Source organism: Neltuma alba, unplaced genomic scaffold (genome assembly GCF_004799145.2).
Source record: "Neltuma alba isolate B1F8T4 unplaced genomic scaffold, ASM479914v2 tig00011719_pilon, whole genome shotgun sequence".
NCBI classification, from domain to species: domain Eukaryota; kingdom Viridiplantae; phylum Streptophyta; class Magnoliopsida; order Fabales; family Fabaceae; genus Neltuma; species Neltuma alba.
In genome coordinates this window covers 1-22406 of record NW_021636351.1, presented here as the reverse complement: position 1 = coordinate 22406, position 22406 = coordinate 1, and the positions used below count along the sequence as shown (strand labels likewise).

General features: G+C 32.2%; 2 protein-coding genes across 2 annotated transcripts; both read left to right on the top strand.

Annotated features, from left to right (window-relative positions):
• The first annotated feature begins 736 nt into the window (after positions 1-736).
• Positions 737-9652, top strand: LOC114717225 (uncharacterized). Its single transcript, XM_028902324.1, has 13 exons — positions 737-774; positions 924-987; positions 2699-2765; positions 2838-2902; positions 3010-3072; positions 3989-4069; positions 4402-4563; positions 4657-4755; positions 4990-6122; positions 6208-6371; positions 6509-6660; positions 8398-8439; positions 8525-9652. Exons 1-13 carry the CDS (start codon positions 737-739, stop codon positions 9650-9652), a joined length of 3258 nt encoding a protein of 1085 aa, XP_028758157.1.
• A 9890-nt stretch (positions 9653-19542) lies between these two features.
• Positions 19543-20469, top strand: LOC114717224 (E3 ubiquitin-protein ligase RHA2A-like). Its single transcript, XM_028902323.1, has one exon. It carries the CDS (start codon positions 19678-19680, stop codon positions 20197-20199), a length of 522 nt encoding a protein of 173 aa, XP_028758156.1. The 5' UTR covers positions 19543-19677; the 3' UTR covers positions 20200-20469.
• Positions 20470-22406: the final 1937 nt, after the last annotated feature.

Below are 22406 nucleotides of genomic sequence, written 5' to 3'. Positions count from 1 at the left end.
CATAATTAATTTATATTTTTCATATCATTTTCCCACTTCTTTATCCTATTTATCCTCTCCAAAAATAAAAATATTTTGAGAAAAAATTGTATTTTTTTATTATTTATTGTTTTTGACAAATTTTTATCAACTTTTAAGTTGTGTAATTTAGTTATTTAATGCTTATATTTTAATCTGGGTTTTTTGACCTTGATATATTTTAATCTGGGTTGAGTGATAAGTTGTCCTAACTGTGCGATTGATTACATAATACTACTAAATTAGGGATTTAAATTTTAAAGGAATTGTATTGAAAAAATTACTTAAATTTAAATCATAAAATAGTATAAATTCGTAAAATTATTTAAAAAATTATCCACAATTTTAGTCAAAATTAAGAATTGTAAAATTGACGTCCATTTTGTCTTTCTTAACTCCTAAGTAAAGAGTTTTATGACGGCTTTTTTATGTAATAAAAAAAAAAGAGAGGAAAAAAAATACTGGCCCGGAGAAAGAGAAGAGAAAGACAAGAGGAGAGAGAAAGGAGTCACGCCTCTTTCTACGTGTTCGCCTTCATGGCAGAGTTGGCAATATAAAACGGGAAGAACGCCACCTTCGTTTCCCTTGCGCAAATCACCCACAGTACAATCTCTGTAAGAAGCCTTGGAGGCTGCGCCTCTTCTCCTCCCTCCAATTTCCACTCCTCCATAACGCACTTCTCTTCTTCGCTCTGCGATTCGGCTTGAACACCACACCCATGGGCGTGTCTTTCGAGGTTGCAAGAGTGGGTACCAGGTAAGCCCAAGCTGCTTCCAATTGACGACAAAGCTGACGACACTCCCTCCACAAATGATTCTCAGCCTAGGATCGCCGAGGCATGTGTTCGTCGTTAGATTATTTGATTTTTTGGTTCGCATTTTGTTCGTTTTTGCGATTTTTTGAAGTTTGAATGGCATTTCAGTAGTTCTGGACTATTGGTCTGGGGGCTTTTTCTTCTGGGGGATGAGTGTGAGCGTGGTTGTGTGAATATCAATTCGAGAGTTGAAATGAGGTTGTTTTGATGCAATCCGAGGGCCGGAGGGGTTGGGGCTTGATGCTCTCGTCTGATCATGCTCTTCCATTGGATTGATAATGGTGCCTGAGTGTTCATGACTTCATTCTTCTTTAGTTAATTAATAAATAATCACATGCTGTAACATAGTTTTAATATTGTCCAGCATCAACGATGATTGTTTACCTTTTTGTAGTATCTTCTCAAATATTAAATTTATTTGAATAATGCTGGCTGCAACCGTCAACTTTTGCGTGATATTTTCTGGTCAAGAAAAACTTTTGCATGATATTCTTGAAAAGTCGAGCTTTTCAGATTAAAAAAACAAGAAAGAGGGAATCACCGTTCTTTTGTGTGTATGGCCCATCAAGGCTTCGTATATGAAATTTGGGAAGATGGGGATTTGACTATCCCCGTCGTTTGGAGGCTAAAGGTCAGGTCCCTCAACACGATTCCCACACTACCAACTGTTATCAACCAGTCGAAAAGCAAAAGTTTAAAATCATCTTCTATTGAATAACAACTTGGAATGTTGCTTTACCAATTTGTCAGCCCCACTTTATTTATTATTTCATTGCTGTCTTTTAATCATTTACATTGTTTATTTTTCTGTTTAATTTATATGAATGAATGTCGGGTTTTATTTTTGTAGATCAACATGAAATTCATCATTCTAGCAGCGAAATTGTAGCAGAATCTTTTTCCATCGAAATAATAGTCGTCAAAAGTTAATAACTCTGGGGACTAAATGTGTTAAAAATTGAAATGTGAGATATCAAAATTGCTCGGTCCCCAAGCATTGGATGTTAAAATTGTCAGAGGGTTGGGGATACTAGAGAAAAGGTATATAATTATTGAAATCTAAGGGGCTGGAAGCAATATATCATTTTCTTTCTACTTAGCCCGTTTGAGTTGCATGTGGCTTATGTAGATGAAAAACAGGGGAAAACATTTATTTCATTGTAGCATAATAGCCAGTAATTGAGCAATTGAGGTGAATTTGCATGTTGTGGGTATTCTTCAAGGAAAATATGTCACCAGCCACCCTACTTTAAACATATGGGAACAAAATTCCATATGTCTACCTTTCAACACTATGAATGTTGAATTGGGATACACAGGGTCATCCATAGTTTAATCTATCAACAACATTGTATAGTCATTTAGGACCGCACATTTATGAAATATATCTCCAGAAATTTTAAAGAACTCCCTCTAGAAGTCGCTCTCTCACCTTTGCAAATTGAAGTTCACACTTCCTACCTAAAAGGAAATAATTTCTGTCTATCATACTCGATTGGTGAAGGCGCATCTTCTTTGTATACCACAAAATGCCAAGTTATTCTAGCCATTTGATCTGTTGTAGTTTAATTTTCTTTCTGCATTGCAAAGAAAACAGATCTGTGACATTTTATTTTAGAATCTCTTTTCTCCTCCCTGCTTGATGCAGTGCATGATAAGTGTCGTTAATTGATTCAACTCTTTTTTCATGTTTCCCTGCTTCATGGATTGGGCATCAATATACTTATACTAAAAGCATCATTATACTTGAAAAAAAGCATACTCAAAAAATAATTCTTGGGTTTGCGATAAATCTTATCTTAATTTATATGATAGTACGTGAGAAATTTAATATCAAATATTTTGATATGGGGAAACTTATCTCAGATAGGAGCTGCATTAGTTGATGACTCAAATAAGAAGCACAAGAATCTATCGCACTCAACCTCAGAAGGTAATGTTAATACTTACATTGTACAGCAATCTATTATGAAAGCATTCGTTTTCATGGTTAGCTATCATGCAGGACTTGAGGTGTCCTTCTCACTGAATTTATTCAAAGATGGATTTTCTATTGGGAAAGGTAATGAGGTCGGTATCACAAGGGTTAAAACTTAAGAGTTATGTATGCTAGTCATTTATACTGCTTCTCACTACTACTGGAATTTAATCCTTATTGTTGATTTCTGCCCCTGCAGTTCCCCAGTGATGTGCCAAAGCAGTTGCTTCCATATGACAAGGCGTCAGAAACACTTTTCTCTGTAAGCATCAAAAGATATATTTACTCAAATCTGATTGACCAGACTATATATTGATTTGATCTTAGTATGCTATATATCCTCTTAGCAAAGGCTATATAGATCCTATTTTCTTTTCCCCCCTTACTTCTAAGCAAAAATGATGCTTTAACTTAGTAATGGTGTTATTGTGTTTCCCTCTCTGGCATATATCTGTTAGTGATTTGCAGAAACGAATCATATTCACACCTCATACTCTAATGAGTTTGTAATCAGTACTTTTAATTTGGCTTCTGTTTTGAATATCTGTAATATTGGATGTGTTTATGCTTTTGACATTCTACTAATATATATGTAAATGAGACTGGAGGTATTTTCAAGTTTGTACGCTACATATTATGAATAATGTTCACTAACATAAATGCATGAGTCCACAATAGCTACTCACTCGGTGCCCTTCAACTTGCATGTCACAAACATCTGTAGCAACCCTGGCCATTTTTTTTTATTTGAAATGTTTCTCATGCTAGGAGAAAATGGTGCAACGCTGTTTACGTCCTTCTCATTTGAAGTTGTGTGTTTCCATTTGTGGGTATCTGTCAATTGATATTCATACTTATGAAGCCTTGTTCCATATATTATGCTCTTTTATAATTCTGCTCATCTCTTTCTTTACCTAAGCAAACATTATTTCACATGAAATTTTAGCTTGGGAAATTCCTACCACACTGTATCAGCTAAATCACACAGCAGTTGACATTCAAAAGGGTAACAAATAAATAAAAAATGAAATTTATACTTTTTGGTTTGAAAAAATAGTGCTTTACATTTATAATGTTCTATTCATGTTAGAATGTGATCTGCACATCCCATGGTTTACTTTTTCGTTTTTTTTTTCCCCCTCGTTTTTACCTTTTGCCATGTTTCTTTCACACACCAGGCCATTGAGTATGGTTGGTTACCTGGAGATATGCTTGATGATATTCCTTGCAAGTACATCAATGGAGCTCTTATGTGTGAGGTGAGATAAAACTCAAAATTATAGATACTATATCATTTTGCATATGTGGAGTACCTGCGTACCACTGTATATTTTCAAAGCGCAGATTACGTATAGAAATTATTACTTCACCAGTTCACTATAATTTCTGGCCTTTACTCTGATTTCTGATTGCCATACAAATACATCAGAGGAAGTAATTCATTTATCACTGTGTAATGTCAACTATCTTCTCGTTTGAGAAATGTTCAGCTGCCTCTTGATGCATATAATCTCATCTTAGGGGATTAAAGAGGTCAAACATTGAAGTTAATCTTGTTATCCCTGTTCACAAGAAAGTTAATACCTTGCAGATTCGGGATTATCGCCATATTTTGATATATAAAGAGGATCACACTTCATCAACTGCGAATATCCCAATTGTGCATAAGTTGACCCTTCAATTGTGCATGGAAACTGTTGTCAAGGACATATTGTCAGTCTCAAATGATTCTTGGACATATAAAGATCTTCTGGTAGGTATACATTGATCAATTTAAGCTTGTGTATATTTCATCTTATGCATTGCATATCATGAGCCCTATGTTAGTTTCATGTTATATTATCAGGAAATTGAGTCTTGCATCATCAAGGCTTTGCAACCAGATCTTCATTTGAACCCGGAACCTTTAGGGGGCCAACTTTTTGGTGAATCTCGAGGAAAGAAGGTATTGATGGTTATATTATTCTTGTAACTTCTGAAAGATCTTTTCTTCCTGAGATTGCTAAAAGCATTTCATATATAAATAAGGAGTGTCTAAAGCTTTTTCCTTGCAAATAAGGCTAATGGATATAACTTTGAGTGAATGTGTACCCTAACACTCACCAAATTTAAAGTCTTGACTTGAACTCAATTTATAACGCATGATTAATCCTTCACTACCATATTGATTAATTCTTAGCATGCATGGCAGCTTGATCTGGGTATTGCATGGAAGTGGAAGAAAAGAAAGCTAAGTGATGAACCAATGCAAGGTTTGCCAATCAGAAGCTCAAATCTTCTAAAACATGCTATGCGTGATTATCTCACCCAAAAGCACAAACCTCAATGTGGTCCTCTGGGAAAAGAAAAAAGCACTTCTAGTATGCTGGAAAATATCTCCAGCCGTTTTTGTAATCCACCGGGGATAAATTCTGCTCTTGATTACTCATCATGCTCAATTGCCTTAATGGTTCCAAAGATACCTAATTTTGTTTATATGCCCAATCAACCACTTGCTAATGCTACGAATGGCATGGCTCTGGGGAATTCCATAGTTTCTTGTGAGAACAGCGTTTGCAACAAACAATCTACTAAAAGAATCCCTTATAAGAAACCAAAACAAGAGCCAGTGGACCTGCCTAAACTCCAGCTTGTAGGCAGCCAAGTCAGCATTGCACCTGAAGGTCCTGAACTACAGTGGGTGGACAACGCACCAAAACAGCAATTTGATGTTGAGAAAAGTCTATGTGAAAGCAAAAAGAGAAAATTCCATGTCAAGCAATCAACACGTAATGACCAAATGATGCTTAAAGGAATTCAAAACGATCAGATCAGAGCTCCCTTTGTGAAACAGGAGCCTGCTGAGCCAAGTGGCCTACACGCTGATGGTTCTTGCAAGGATAGGAGCATTGGTCCATCTAATTTGTATAATTCAAAACAGCACTTCTTATTGAAGCTGTCGACAATTAATAGCACTTCCATCTGCTCATCCAATCACTTGGATCAGCCTTATGACAAGTGTCTGAAAAATGGAAATGCTGCTCTGAAGAGAAAAGTCTCTCAGAATTTGCAGGCTACAGCTGCAGATGGAAGTCTGTCAACTACTCGAAATAGCAGTTCCTTGCAAAGGCAGGCTTCTATGAGAGCGGCACATAAAAGCTCTCGTTCTAGAGGTTTGAAAGCTGAAGCAGCTGGTGCAGTCATCAGCATGAGCAGCGGTAATCTGGCTGGTGCAAATAGCCTGACTGTGAAGAACCTGTGTCCACCACAGCAATCAGTTGAAGATGAAAATGCTTCTAGCAGATTATTAAAGATTCTAGAAGTGTGTGAGAGGTGACTCTTCGATTAATTCATGTGAAGTGTTTAACTGATGTTGGAATGTTTTTTGTGCCATGATGGTACTCTTATTTGTATTCAGGTATGGATTGATTGACAGGAAGCTCAAGTTGGATCAAATTGTTCGAAAGAAGCCATCCTTCCACCAGACTCCTCCCCTGGTTGGTGTTCACCTTGCAAGTTTTGAGGACGGTGGAAAGTCAGAAGATTCTATGGGATATAAAATTTCTTCATCCAAGTATTCCAGTTACTGGAAAACTAGGACATTGATATTTTCACATGAATATCATAACATTCAAAGTAAAAATATCCACATTTTATAACTTTTCTTTCAAAATCAACTCCTTGAGTGCTGCTGAATCTCTTTTACTCCCCTATCCCAGGAAGTGACTGTCCAGTGGTTGATAACGCAGCTCTGGTTAAACTGGTCATGTTGGAAAACCTAGACATTGGAACAGTTGAAGTGCACGTGTTCTATGGATGTGATGGAGATCATCCTGTTTCCTCGTCTCTCTTGCCTACTTTTTCTAGTTCTGTGAGTCAAAACGCTTCTAGCTCATTGTTATTATTATTTTTTAAATGTCAACTGGAGAAACTGGCTGATAGAATGATTATTTGTCGGCCTAAGGTGTGATTAGTTATGCTGACTGACTAAAAATTAGGGAAAATTAGAGAGCAGGACCAGGAGAAAAAGATATTTATTAGAAAGGATCTTAAAAACTTTAATTATTTAAAAAGACCAAATATTAAAATATAAACTTAAAAAGATTAAACTCACCCCTATTCAAACCATAACCCCTATATTCTCTCATCACTTCCTATAATTTTCATATCATTTAGTAGAATAATTACAATTTATTTGAATTAATTCAAACTAATTTAAATTTTAAAGTCAGACACTAATTCTAATTAATTAAATTAATAGCCAACATTAACTAATTTATTTTTCCATTATTTTTTATTAATAATTTTTTGTGGGCTTTTTGAAAAATGAGCAGGGCAGTAAAGTTCTCCATTCACAAAAAAAAAGTTGTTCCACATTTTTGCTGATCCATTTTGTACTATTATTTTATTTGAATAAGTTGAATCCTCTTACTTAATAAAATTTAAAATTTAAAATAAAAAATGACATAAGAAATTCATTATATTAATAAATATTTGTCATAATAAAAGTAGTTATAATAGTTTGAGTAAGAAAATCAAGTTTAAACCTACATGATATTTTTTGTTCTTATTAATTATGGATAAGTTATATATATATTTTAATTTTTAATTCAGCTATATAATTTTGATCAGCTCATTATTTAGGAAGCTCAAAATAGGAGTTTCATTTTTTTAAAAAACTAATGGAAGAATAAATTAATTAGTATTACTTACTAATTGAATTGAATTGAATTATTTAGAATTGTTTTGTAACTTTGTAATTCCAATTAGTTTGAATTAATTTGAATAAACTTCAATTATTTTGTTAAAAAAAATTATAGGATATGGTTATAGATAATTTATGGGATTTTGTTAAGGGCAAATTGGTAATTTTAAATTTATATTCTAGTATTTGGTCCTCCCAAATAAATACAGTTTTTAAGATCTTCCCCCGTAATTATTGTCGCCACTAGGTCCCTCTCCCTAATTTTCCCTAAAAATTAATGCATCTTTGAACTGATTGACCTCGCCATCTTTTTGTGGATCCTTGAACATGGATGTCATGTCATGCTCATCTAACTTTTAAGCTTAATTTCCCTGTGTTTTACGCATTCTGTCTTCTGATAAATGTGGTTTTTCCCTAATTAACCACTATCCATGATGCTATATTAGTCAATATATCGTGCATTAGCTAGTGGTTCATGTTTCAGATCTTGATATGCTTGCCTTCTTATTTTACAGGTATTACAATATTTCCTGTTTTCCCCTCATTTCATAACTGTATCTAGTGAACCAGTTTTTGAATTGTAGTTTACCAGTCATCTAAATAACGATGGGGAATGGTCGATATCTGATTTTTTTCTTTTTGGGGGTCCTGGGCCCATATTTGCTTGGGGACTGAATTTGATATGCCACATAAATTTAGGTCTCAGGACGAGCAGTTTGATAGGTACATTATAATTCTTCTGTTATGTAATTTTTGCACTAATTCCTAACATTTTTCTGCCCTACGATTTGCCTTTCTAATTGGATTTTCTCATTGGGATTGACATTATCTCTGACTACTGTGGCCTAAAATGTAATATTATTATGAATCCGATTAATCTGATTGTGTTTGCACTTTATACAGCTGCGTTCTGCAAACCAGATTGCTTGTCAGTTCACTTCATTGGTGAGTTGCACATGATGTCTGCTATGAAAATTTTCTTCATCGTCGCTTTCTTATATGCTTGATATAATGCTTTTCCTGGATATAGATGATTCGTGAAGGGTACCGCATAATTAGTGATCAAGTTGGGTCCTTACCTCGTAACGAAAATGGTGAATTAGGTATCAAAAAGCAGCCAATTGTCAGTAATTCCATTTTGACACATAGAACAGTGAAACCTTCTGCAACTTGCGCTGTTGGGTTGTCTTCACCTCCCTTGCATAATTCAAGTAGTAGGATGCCATTCCAATTCGATGTTCCTACGCAATCACCACAGCCCACTATTCTCTCTGGATTGAATGTCACTGTGGGTGGAAATAGTTTCTCATCACCGCAGCCGACCCACAACAGTGCATTTAATCTTCAAATTGACAATCTTCAACAGCAAATGAGGTCCATCCAGCAGTGGTGGCAACAGAGTGCAAATAAATTTTTGTGGTTGCAATATCAAATGCAGCTGCTGAAGCATTGGCAAGAACAGGAACTCATTCCAGGGACAGAATCCACAGTTTATCTGGGCGCTGCTGCAAGCGGCCATGGTACAGTACCATTAAATGGAGGCCAAAGGATCATCAGAAACATAGAATCTAGCTCCTGTAGTCATATCACTGGCATCAATTGTTCTGGACCTATACTTTCTGAGGGACTGATGCACTGCCTGAACAGTTTGAGCACCTCTAGCAATCTCCAGAATAATCATATACTGGGTTCGAACGATGAGCAGCTCTTTGGTGCAGTTTCAGATGGCAGATTTGCGGTTTTCCCAACACCGAACACTAGCCAAGGTCAGGGTTTCGTTGGCGGATTGCCAACCCCGAGAAATGCAAGCATGCTCTCAACTGCCCACGCACATGCTATTAACATGAGAAACATATGCAACAATCGCAGGGAGCCCTGGGCAGAGACAAGCCAGCCATCCCATATGGTGTTGCAGCAGGACATTGGGCCAATGGCAATGCTTGGGCCAAACAAGGCGGCTAGGTTAGCTAATCAGGTGGTTCCATCTCTACCTCTACTTCCCTCACTGCATAGTAAGTTGCCTCAATTGAGCACTCGGCAACTGAATCCCGGTAGCATGGCAACTTCGCAGCAGATAAACGATGGGAGCATATCAGGTTCTGGAAGTCCAGAGGTTAGAGCCTGGACTCATGGATCTGTAGGTAATAGCAATATCTAAAGAACTTAACCTGATGTTGTCAGAATGGTATTTGCTGCTGAAAGCTGGTTATAGACTTTTTATGTGGCATTTTAGATGGAGTTATTATTAATGAAAAAAGTAAAGATAGTTATCTGTGAAACGGCCATTTCAAAATTGTGACCATTTTGGAGGTATTAGTCATTTTCACTTGTGAGCCGTGAGTGGTACGCCTACAGGGAATGGGCTTTTGCACTCATATTTATCAACAATTTTAACATGCTTATTGTTCTTGTTTCATCATCTCATATAGCACATCGTGTTACATATCCTCCAATCCTTAATATAAAAATAATATAAGAGCTAGATAATTAATTTATGAATATTAAAAAAATTAGTTAAATTAATTATTTGTAGTAAATGTGTTTTAATTTTTCTAAACTATCTTGTTTAATTTGGTGCATTGATACTATTTGTTAATTAGAAGTCTTTTAATATGTGAAATTAATAGGAACATTTTGAGCAAAAAATTATAAATTTGGATGACAAATTAACTTAAAGTTTTATATTTAGGACTAAAATGAAACTTTTATCTAATTTCTATATTTAAGATAACAGGACCAGAGGCAGTAATAAATTGAATGGTGCATAATAAAGGAAATCAATTTCCTTAAACCTGGTTCTCAAATTTATCATGAACCCAATCTTTAAAATGTTAACTCGTTGGGTTTGACACATCAGCAAAACCCAATGTTCACTCCAGGCCCCCAGCTACAGAATCCACAAAAAATAAGAAAACAAGTCGAATGAGCCCATTGTAAACTCCAACCCAACCGCATATTTTATAGGGTTAATTTTAGCAGGTATTCCAAGTTGCACATGGATAACTTGCATGTTTAGAACAAATTAAAAAGAACAGAAAAAAGAACTTTCCCTGTCTTTTTTTTTTTTTAAACGATCCAATTGGCACTCTTACTCAAGCCAAAATTAGCAATCCTGAAGCACCTTAAAAAATTGAGGTAAATTAATGTTCAGTGACATTTTTAGGTAGAAGTTACTGTTCCATCATAGACCATAATTATTTTATTATTATTGTTTTTGTTGTTATTGTCATTGTTAGCATTATTTGTTACCTACTGGCTACTAGTTCAGTGAATCATAATGATGCTTTTACAAAGTGGTGCACCTAATTTCCCAAGGATGCTCTGGATTCTACCACTTCCATATTTTATAAATGGGTTTTTTCTTGATTCTTCTTGAACCTTCCTGAGAAAATATTACTATATGATTAACAAAATGCCCTTTATAAAAGTGGGACCTATCTCCATAAATACTCCATTCTTACCTTGTTCGCGTCATTTTCTATTTTATTTATGGCATAAATCCAATTCCTCCCCGTTTACTTTGACAATAGCAATTTTACAGTTGCAAAAAAAAAAAAAAACTAGTGATTAAAAATAATACTCGTAAAGGCGATCATTTTTCTTGCAAAGGATTTGAGCTTTAAAGGCATTACTGCTATGGTAACTTATATTTTCATTTTATAATAATTTTTAGGTGCTTCTCTCATCTGAGTTAGTTAAAACTTAAAAAATTTTAATTTTAATTTTAAATATAAGATCTTAATGCCTATTATTTCTCATATTTATTATTTTTTTCAAATTAATTTATTTAACTTATAAACTGATATTTAAGCTAATGTTACATAGGAATATTTTTTAAAAAAGTATGGTATTTTTATTAGAATAAAGTAATTTATTTAGCTTTAGTTTTATTAATTTACCTAAATTAGTTCGATAACTTATATTAAGAATCCAGAAATAACAGTAACTGTAACGGTAATAATAATTAAAAAAATTCTTGTGGGGATAGTGACATTAGGAAAGCAATGTAAATATGTAATTTGTTTTGTGGCTGTCATTGTGATTGACCAGTTGTTGATGATCACTTGAATTTGTTATCAATTCTGGACCCTTCTATTCACTTTTTTGCATGCCTTTCCCTCTAACAGCACGCAGCCCACACGCTCACCCTTCTTTTCCCAATTTTCAATGTATACCATAAATTTTTGTTTAGCGTTTCATTAATTATATATATTTTTGCTAAAATACAGATATTCTCCTATTAAAAATAATCTTATTCGAATCACTGTTACATACTAAATGTACACACCTCTCCTAACAGGAATTTAAATATTAGTTCATCATATTATAAAGGACTAGTCTCTCCTGTTAGACTCAAGTCCTGCTGGTATTAATTATATATATAGACACACATATATTCTCTCATTTCCATCAAGCAGCTGGATTCTCCTCTTTCTGGTTGCTACCCAATTTGCCTCTTGTATTTTTTTTAAGATAGTCTTTGTAATAATTGCACATATTAAAAGTTTTAGTAAATAGTAGTTATAACTAATATATATGATTAGCAAAGGTATTTTATGAAAAATAATACATATTTATTACAAATAATTAATTTAACTAATTTTTTCAATTTACTCAAATTAGTTGACTAGCTCTTATATTTAGAATTGAAAGTAGTATATATATATAGATAGATATATTATTTTTTATATACTAAAACAGGATTCTTTAATTAGTGTATAGCAAATGGAGCCAACCTTCATTCAAATCTTTCTTTTGGTATTTGAAGTTTATGTGTTTATATAAAGAACCACACTGAGGCGAGAAGGTGAAGAAAGAAAAGTGATGTTGGTTAATAGGTTATATTTTTTTTTACTAATATTAGAAAAAGAAAGAGTTGTCGGGGCATATATGAAGTTGTCTTATAAAAAATAATAATAAAATCTTAGTGGAAATCTTATTTATTTATAATTTTATATGGGGTCCTCATAAAACGCCAAACTCTTTCCCTATCAATATGTTAGGATAAGCACGATGGTAGGCAGAGACCTGTCCAAACGACAAGACCAGAAGCCTCTTATAATAATTATATAATTGTCCTTTCTCAGTATTCTACTATGTACTTCACATTTCCTTTTCCCTTTTCCCTACCATTTTTTCCTATAACTAAATTGTATACAAAAGAAAAAAGAAAAGAGCCAAGTCAAATCTAAAATCATCTATACTTTTTATTATAAAAAAGGAATATGATTTTTTTATATCATATTATACATTAATATTTCTAATTATATAATTATTGCGCTTACTCAGTAGGTATGATTGTGAAAAACGGTTCAACAATTTAAATTAGATTAAATGAGTCAATCTACTTTACAAGTCACATGTTAAGAGGTAATCCATGTGGAGTAAGTTAATTGTATTAAAAGTACTCTTTCGGTTCTAAATATAAGACCCTTTTTATAATGTAAATTATATTACAAAAAGAGTCTCGTATTTAGGACCAGAGGAGTATTGAATATGTTGATTAGTATAAGCTATGACTACTTCTTATACCCCATCTAATACATGAGACTTATATTTTTAATTATAATCCGATTTATTTGAATATATTATAATCACAGTTATATTTTTTATTTTTATGCGCATAACAATTATAATTAGAATTATATTTAAATAAATATTTATTATGGGAATTGAAAAATATAAATAGTATGAAATTACATATATATTTTTAAAAAAAATAAGAAATGAAAAAAATTAATATAATACTGCTAAAATTAATGTGAAACCCTTGATGGGTTTAATTTTATTAATTATTATAATTATATTATTGTATGTTGTATCTTATTTAAAAAATTTAAAAAAAATTGTATCATTTATTTTGTATTTTAATAAAATATTTCAAGAAAAAATGATTTTATTATTGTTATTACTATGATTTTTTGTTTATAGTCATGAGACCATGCCCCCACTAGTCTTTTCTTCCCTCCACAACTAAAGGATAAAATTTCTCTCTAATCATAACCCTTGATTTCACTAAATTTCAGACTGATCGGGAGCATCAGAAGCCAAATGGTTCGACATTAAAAGGGAAAACAAATGGGTGACCCCACAATGTTAATTCTCTGCTATTGGTGGAAAAACAAGTTGCTTTTATATCCAATAAATAATACTCCTCCGGTCCTAATTATAAGACCCAATTGACTTATTTGAGGAGATTAAAGAAGTAAGTTAAGTTGGTTATTTATAATAAATAAGTGTTGTTATTCCTAAAATATCCTTGCTAATTAAGTATATTAGCTAAAACTATTATTATTAGAAGGATTATCTTGGAAAAAAATGCATAAATATAAGAGACAAAATGGATTGGGTCTTATAATTAGGACCAAATAAAAAGTCAAATTGGGTCTTATAATAAGGACCGAAGGAGTACTCTAATTAAGGCTTTATCTTATTTAAAGGCACCAATTGTGTGGTCGGCAGATATGCGGATCTGGTTGGACGGTGGAGATACGATCTCTGGGGAATCAAACTTTTGATTAATCGAGTGTCTGATCCTCTTCATTCATAATTATTGGGTTTAGCGCTGTTAATCATGGAGATTAGAGGTGTGAACACGAGTCGCCCAAGCAGCGGAGATCTCGCGAGAATCTCGAAATATCACGGTATTTGTCTGTTTCCCGTGAATTCCAGCGCACAAACGCGTCCGTGTCTTTTGAGCTCCCATGTGTGAGTCGTGTTGGAAATCTCGGTGACATTTCTCCCTTTGCCCCCACAACTCATGTCATTTATCGTTTATGTGCGCCCACACCAGCCTTGTTTAATTACTCCATATTATCTCATCTGCCAACTAATTAAATCATGTAGATTAAAATATCCGTTAAAGTTAATTAAAATAATAAATATATAAGATATGAGATTAGTTTTTACTACTATCTCTCATGGCATGTTTGGTTCAATTCTGAGTTTTGATATGCTTTGTTGATTAATATCAGCACATGAACATTTCTACTATTCTTCCAATTCTAAATATAAGACTTATTTTGTAGTGTAAATTACACTGTAAAAGAGTTTTATATTTAAAACTGAAAGAGTACTTTTTATGAATCAGCATTTACACACTTGTACTGTTCGTTATTTCTAGTCTAAATGTTGACCAGGTAATTAACACTATTGAGAGTTTTTTTTTTTTTAAAAAAACAAGAGACACGAGAGTTTTATCCTCATGTAGGCTTAGATTAGAAGTCTCCCCATTATATACTCCTTCGATTCTTAATATAGAATTTAATTATTAAGTTAATTTTGATTTTAAACATAAGATCTATTTCTCATATTTATCATTTTTTTCTAAATTATCCCTATAGATACTCCCTCAACTATAATCAAGTAAATGAGGGAAGAAGGATATTAAGAAAGATGATTATGATGCTTTAAAAAAAATTTCATATTTCTTATAATTAATTAACTTACTTAATTTCTTTAATCTAATTAAATTAGTGAAATAGCTATTATATTAAGGAACAGAGAAGTAAAATTAAAAAAAAACTTATATTCTAGATATGGAGAACTGTACTTAAATGTAACTGAATGGGGGGAAATAATTATTCACGCAATAATGTGGATTGCCCTTCTAGTTTATATATATATATATATATATATATATATATAATATAAATTCATTCCCACCTATAACGCAGCCTGTCTCCAATTTTAGTTATAAGTTAGCAAGTGATCATGTGTCTCTATAGCTCTTTTCTATTTTTCAATTAAGGAATTTTGGTTACTTTAATAAGTTCATTGAGGATTGATTAGTCAGCAACTCATACCACCCAAAAAAAAAGAAACACTTCTATAATTATCAAATCAATATGGTGATTTTAAATATTGTGATACCTTATACCAAAAAGTTACTTTAGTGTTCCTGCATAAGTTTATTACTCTATCTCCATTATATATATGTTTTTATGACATAGATATGGTTCATTATAATAGTGATTGCGATAACTCATTGTGCAGATTCAGATCATTTAGTTTAGGCTGCAGGTGGGTCAACTCTCTAATCCAAAAATTATTTAAAGGGCTAATCCTGCAACTGAGAACCTCCCTAACGTGATTGGAGCACTAATTGAGAGTTGAATAATAAAGACGATTTTTTTTTTTAAAAAAAAGAATCAAAGGGCTGCATGATTTTCCAACAGCAAAGAATAATATAAATTCTGTAATAAGGTCACATGAATTTAACAATTAAGGAAGTGCATCATTTAAGTTCAAATTATTATCCTACCATTAACCAAAAAAATGCTTAATTAGTTGCAAATTTAAAATTTTATAATGAATCTAAGATAAGAGAGAGTTTGTTTGTTTGTTTTTTTTTTTTTGTGGTTTACGATAAGAGAGAGTATTTTATCTTATGAATAAAGATGCAGTAACATACTGATATTAATGTATATGCATAAAAATAGACATGCTTTGGTGCATGCATTACAGGGAGTTCAAAAATGAACTGCATTGTATATAATTTGTGAATATATATAGTACGGCTTATTGAAAATTTCATATTTTATAAATATGTGCTAATTTTTTTAAGGGATAGAATTATTTAATTTGAATAAATTCTGATTGTTTGATCAATTCAATGGTTTATATCTTTAATGAGATCTAAATAATTATTCTTATTCTTAACAAAGTTGAATAATATATACTAATAAAATAGTTAAGTTGAAAACTGTTCTTGTTTAGGCCCCCCAATGTTTGAATCTGAGTAATAGTTCCAGTACCAGATATAAATAATACTACCCATTTTCTATAATATAAAAGCTAGTTAGAAAGTTAGATTTAATTTAAAATATATGATTTTAATTCACTATGTCTTCCAAATTTATAATTTTTTTTAAAAATATCACTATTGATTGCAAGAGGCTCCACGGCTCCATTCAAGAGGTATTTCTAATGCACAAGATTAGAGAAACCAAGAAGTACAAATAACTAACTTAATTAGTTTTTTCAATATCTACAAACTAGTTATCTAATTCTTATATCAAGAAATACAAAAAGAAGTATATTATTTAAAAGAACAATTATTTTCATTTTTTCAAATGAGAAAGGTTGAATTAATTTCATTTGTTTTGGTGTGAAAGTTGTGCGTATAATGCATGTATTTCCCACAGCCCATTGTTTCTTTCATCACTTGGATAATATAAAACACACACTTGGAAAAACTATTGTAAATATTGGAGATGTTCAACCATTATCGTTGTTTAAAAAGCAAAACATGTTCAATGTATCCATGAAATGAGTCCAAATGCATTTTACTTGGCTTTTCATTAGATTGTTAAAAGAAAATTTAGTTCTTTTTTTATAAGAAAATTAATCTTTAATGGATTTTTACCAGACATGTTGTCGCAAAAAATCTTCTTATAAAAGAATTGGATCGCGCAATGTGATTATGAAAGTGTTTGGTAAAATAATACAGAGAAGAACCTATAATTCTGTTATATATACTTATTCACTTTCTTTGATTGAAATTCTTATTATTGTATCAGTTTATTGACTCGTTTTGAGTTTGAATTCTTTATTTTCAATATAAAAAAAAGAAAGATTAAATGAACTGTTTTAAGTAATTTTAATTGGTTGATTTAAATTAGGAGAAGATTAGTTACTCAACTAGCTTTATATATTTAATATACTTTTGTTCAATTAAATTAGAACAAGTGAATGTTAAATATTAATAATAATTAATAACAAGAATTTGTTATAAAATAAATAATATGCAAGAAATGTACAACATGTCTTGGTTTGATTGGAAACAAGAAGCTTTATAATACGTATTATTTTATAATCTTAAAAGTGATTGATTAGATTTGAAACGTCTTTGCCACAATCACCCTTTGTATTTCCTCTTTTTAAAATAAAAACTGTTTGCCACTCAAACGCCATTTTTCACTTATATGCGTGCGCATGAAACTGAACTTACACTTAGCGTCCCTCTCAAAAAGATCTGCCTTTGATATTCTTAATTCAAAAGCAAAACATGTTCAATGTATGTATGAAATAAGTCCAAAAGCCATTAAATTGGCTTTTCATTGGTAAATACAAACAGACAAAGCGCGAATGTAAGATTAAATATTGCATTTTTTAGTCAACTTTTTTTTTTTAAAGAAAAAATATGACTTCTAAAATTCCATACCAAGCATAAGCACAACCTATTCAATATATTTTATGAATATATTTAATTTATACATATAATGGCTTGAATGTAGTATTTAATTAGAAAGTATCGATTTAATCGTCCCATTGTAATTAAAGAAATTAAATATTGATCTAATAACTAAATCCTTTTATGTTATTTTTGTTTATGTGATCGACTATATAGTATATTATTAGTTTGCATTTAATTCCCTCATGTGGAAGTGATCTGATTACATCAACTTGCCTAACGGCTAATAATTTAAGTGACAATTATCCTAAATTTTATTTAAATCAATCGGATATTGATATTGATATTGATATTTCGTCAATATTAACTCACTAAATTCATTATAATGATACTGATCAAGTGAAGATAATTGATTTCCCTCCCATTGAATATAGGAATTTGTTATGGTATGATGTTAATATTGAACTAATTTCTTAATAAGCTTAATTTATTACTTTCCATATTTGATGTGATAACCTTGTGTCTTAAGAAAATCTATATACATAAGTGAATTTACAGGCACTTAACATTTTTTTATATTATTAAATACATCCTCATAAGATATCTCTTAGATTCTCGTAAGCATCTTTTCTAAATCAAAGAAAGAACCTTATCTTTCTGCAACCTTAATCCTAATAAAGTTTCAATCCTTCCTTAATACACTCATCATTTCGATAACAGTGTTAGGGTAGTATCCCACTTTCTTCATGAAATCACATGGTTTTTAGAGTGTTTATATTACATATCTATGCAAGAAAAACGGGTCCTAGGAAATAAAATAGTGTTGGGATAAGTAAGTGACAATAAATATCTCCCTTGAAGTTTTTTTCTTCTTCTTAATGTGAAGTCATGAATTTGAATTTGAACACCTGATAATCGATAAAGTGTGTGAAATAAGGTGTGAGCCGTTTGACTCAACTGACACTAATTGCCTCTTAAGTTTTAACTTGAGTAAGAAGTTGTAAGATTAACCTTATATGTGTGTGTTGTGTGTGTGTGTGAGTTTTAATTTTATTGGGTGAAGAATAACGAGAGAAAATGTGAAAACAAGCCATAAAAGTACAGATTTTTAGGAGCCCTGCCCATCAAAACTTTTTACAAAAAAATTGATAATACAGCGTTCAAAGAATGTAATAATCTCTTCACAATTTGCTGTTATTATTTCATACTCTATTGAAAAACATTTAAATCATTCAATTTTTTTTTAAATCATATAATTCAATAGCCACCTGAAATTATAAAGTGGGATTAAACTCATCACGTTCTATTTACACAAAACTTACATATTGCCCTGGCTACAAAATCATTACCACATTAAACATCTTTACCTACCCTTTTCATTATTTGTCTCATTTTTTTTTATTTCTTCTCAATGGAAAACCTCATTATTTTATGACAGAAGAAAAAAAATATTAAAAAAATTAAAGACAAAAATTACAAACTTCGCAAATGGTCTCGATAGCAGCATCACTAACTAACGAGGCATGGGTGAAATATTAAGTTCGAAATTAAATTGGAATTCACATGTTTATATGCATACATATGTTCACTTATATAAAATAAAAAATTACACACTTCAATCTATAATTTTATATAGAAAAACAACGTTAAAATGATTTAAATTTCACTGTTGATTTATATACTTCGTATTTATATTTTAAATATAGAAAATTTACTTTCCCACATGAGACTCGCGGTGCATTCAGAATTCAGAGATTCCATGATTTCTTATTCGCGTTTTTTGTCTATTTTTTTCTCATTATTTTATTTTATTTAACTATTATTGTTATTATTTTAATATATATATATATATATATATATTTTACTCCCCCGTCTCTCTCATCCTGCAGAGCCCTCCTTTTATAGAGACCAAAGCGCCTCTCTCCTCTCAATCCGCACATCCTTCTCTTTCTCTCTTCATCTCTATTCACCAATTATCAGAATCTTTCAACCAGAAAAAGCGAAGTTTATAGCTATATACATACATAGAGAAGGGGAGAGAGAGAGAGATGGGATTGCAAAACCAGCTAAACGACGTCGCTTCTGATTCGATTCCTCTGCTTTTCTTGGCTCTCGTCGCCGATTGCCTCCACCAGCTCCGCTCCTTCCTTATCACCCTCTTTCAATCGCTCGGACTTTCCAGATTCGACCCAAACCCAGTCGTTGTTGATGATGGATTTTTCGCCGCCGTCGGATCGGGCCTTGCCAGCTTAATCGTCCTTTCCGAGCAGCTCAATCTTAATCGCCGTGTATCTTACAGATACTCCATCGTAGGTGGCGGCGATGATGGTCCTGCCGGCGTTATTGGATCTCCCAAGTGTGTGGTGTGCCAGAGCTCGTTTGAAGATGGGGACCAAGTTCGACGGCTTCCGTGCCGTCATGTTTTTCACCGATGCTGCTTTGATGGCTGGCTGGACCACCTCAATTTTAACTGCCCTCTCTGTCGGACACCGCTGGTGTCCGACGAGCGCGTGACCCTTGCTGAGCGGCGCGTTGGTCCGGAGCTTGTTTCCTGGTTCTCTTGCCGATGAAGCGACGTCGTTGTGTTGCATGATTGGGGACGGCGACGGTAGCTGCGAATTTTACCTTCCTTTTTTTTCATCTGCGGTTGTTTTATCAGAATATTAGGGCAGTTTTGTCTTTTTCCTTCTTAGAATTTAATTATGTTTATTAGGTTTTTATTTTTTTTCCCGTATTTATTTTTTTTTTTTTTAAGAACCCTGGCGGTGATATCACAGGGTTTTTTGCCGTGAGCTGCTGTAAATTATAGGCCTTATGTTAGTAAGTGACGAAATTATGAAGCATGTGCCATTACTAATGTTAAAAAGGAAAACCAGCTGAATTTTCTTTAAAATGAATTAAGTGATCGGTATTGTAAGATTTAAGAAATTCAAACAGCACATCCAAAAAGTGGATCATAAATTAAAATTTAGATCATAAATTAAAATTTAGTGTTCTTAGTAAAGCAAGTTCTATTAATTTTGGACATTTCTTTTGGAGTAAAACTTGTTTAAAAAAAAAAAAGGCCAACTTTGGCTAAAAAACATTAACTGCTCTCTGTTAATCACTTAGTGGAACAAATAAATTTTTGTGGGTTTTTGCATCCTTAATTAGAAAAAGTGTTGTTGAGATTTACCGGTAGTTTATTCATTACTGGATAGATAGAGACAAGAAAGATAATTAATAGATGTAGAGTACATAATGGAGCAATAATTGTGAAATAGAATAAGATAAAGATGAACTACCATAGGAAAGAATAAGGTGAAGATAAGGAAAAAAGGAAGTGCAAGTAATGCCAATGACAAGACATCATTGTGATTTTGATACTTCACATTAAATAAATGAGAACTAATCACAAAGAGAGAGAATGATACCCAACTACCACTGAAGGGGATATATATATATATATATATATATATATATAATCATTAACTTGTATGCTTTCTAAATGAATAGTTGAATACTGCTTTTTGACTTTATTTATAGAACTTTCAAGGTTCAATTAATATTTTTATTGAATTTTTGTCAAATAATAAGATAATTTTTTTTAAAAATACATAAAATGATTGTCATGTACTAAATAGGTAATAAGAATACTATGAGATGTAGATCTCTCGGCATATTTAAAAAAAAAAAGGGAGAGATAAAATATCATCTTTCAATGTTTATTTATCAATTATTAGTGTGACTTTGCTATCAAAAGTTTATCTACCATTGTTTATTACAATGATTTTTTTTTAATTGTGTTTCTTTTTTTTCTTGGTGAAATTAATTATGTGTTTCTTTAATAGATGAGAAATAATATAAGTTTAAGAATTGAAGTAAAATAAAATGGCCACTAAATCTCAAGTGGAAAGAAAAAAGTACTTTCTAGTTTGAGAGGTCAAAATATGAACAGGTAAAGTGAAGTAACTTTAAAGTTGGGAACTAGGATGGGACAAGCTATTTTGCCAAAACCAAAAAACAAAAGGGATAGTACAAGCTATACATAATACTCTCTCCGTTCTTTATTATAAGAGACATTTGATGTTTATGGCATGTTCTTATATAGAGACACTTAAAAGTTGTCTCTACTTTTTTGTGTTGATTTCCTATTTTACCCATATTTATTGTCTCCAACTCACACTCTCTCTCCATCTCACTTCTCTTTTTTTAATAATTTAATTGTTCTCTTTCATGCTCTCTCCTTATTAATGAGGGCATTTTAGAAAAAAATTATACTTTTTACACATTAATTATTCTTAACTAATTTTTAATATTTTTTTATCAACGTACTCTGTTATTTGTCTTTTATAATAAGAAACGGAGGGAGTATAGATGAAGATGGGGTAGCCCAAGCTAGATCACATCTAGCAATTTGGGAGGCGGCTGCTCTCCTTTTCCCTTACCATCCGCTGCCCTCCCTCGGCCTTAAAAGCTGCGGCGTTTTGAGTGAAAACAAGAGAGGGAGAAGCCTTTTTTTTTAATTTAAAAAATAGATCTATTATCTTAAAATATTTTTTCAGTGTCATTGCCTATCCTAAATTAACCGTTAATGCACTCAGTAAAGGTAAAAATATTTTTTAATAGCACCCAATATTAATAAACCAGCATTTTAAGATGTTTCGTAATAGCACTTAGTTGTGAAAAATAATTTTTGGTCCACTTAGCGGGCTAAAATATTTTTTTCAGTAACGCCTATAAACAGCCAACATGGTGCGGTGTTTACTAGTACTACCAAGTATCTAGAACTAGATTT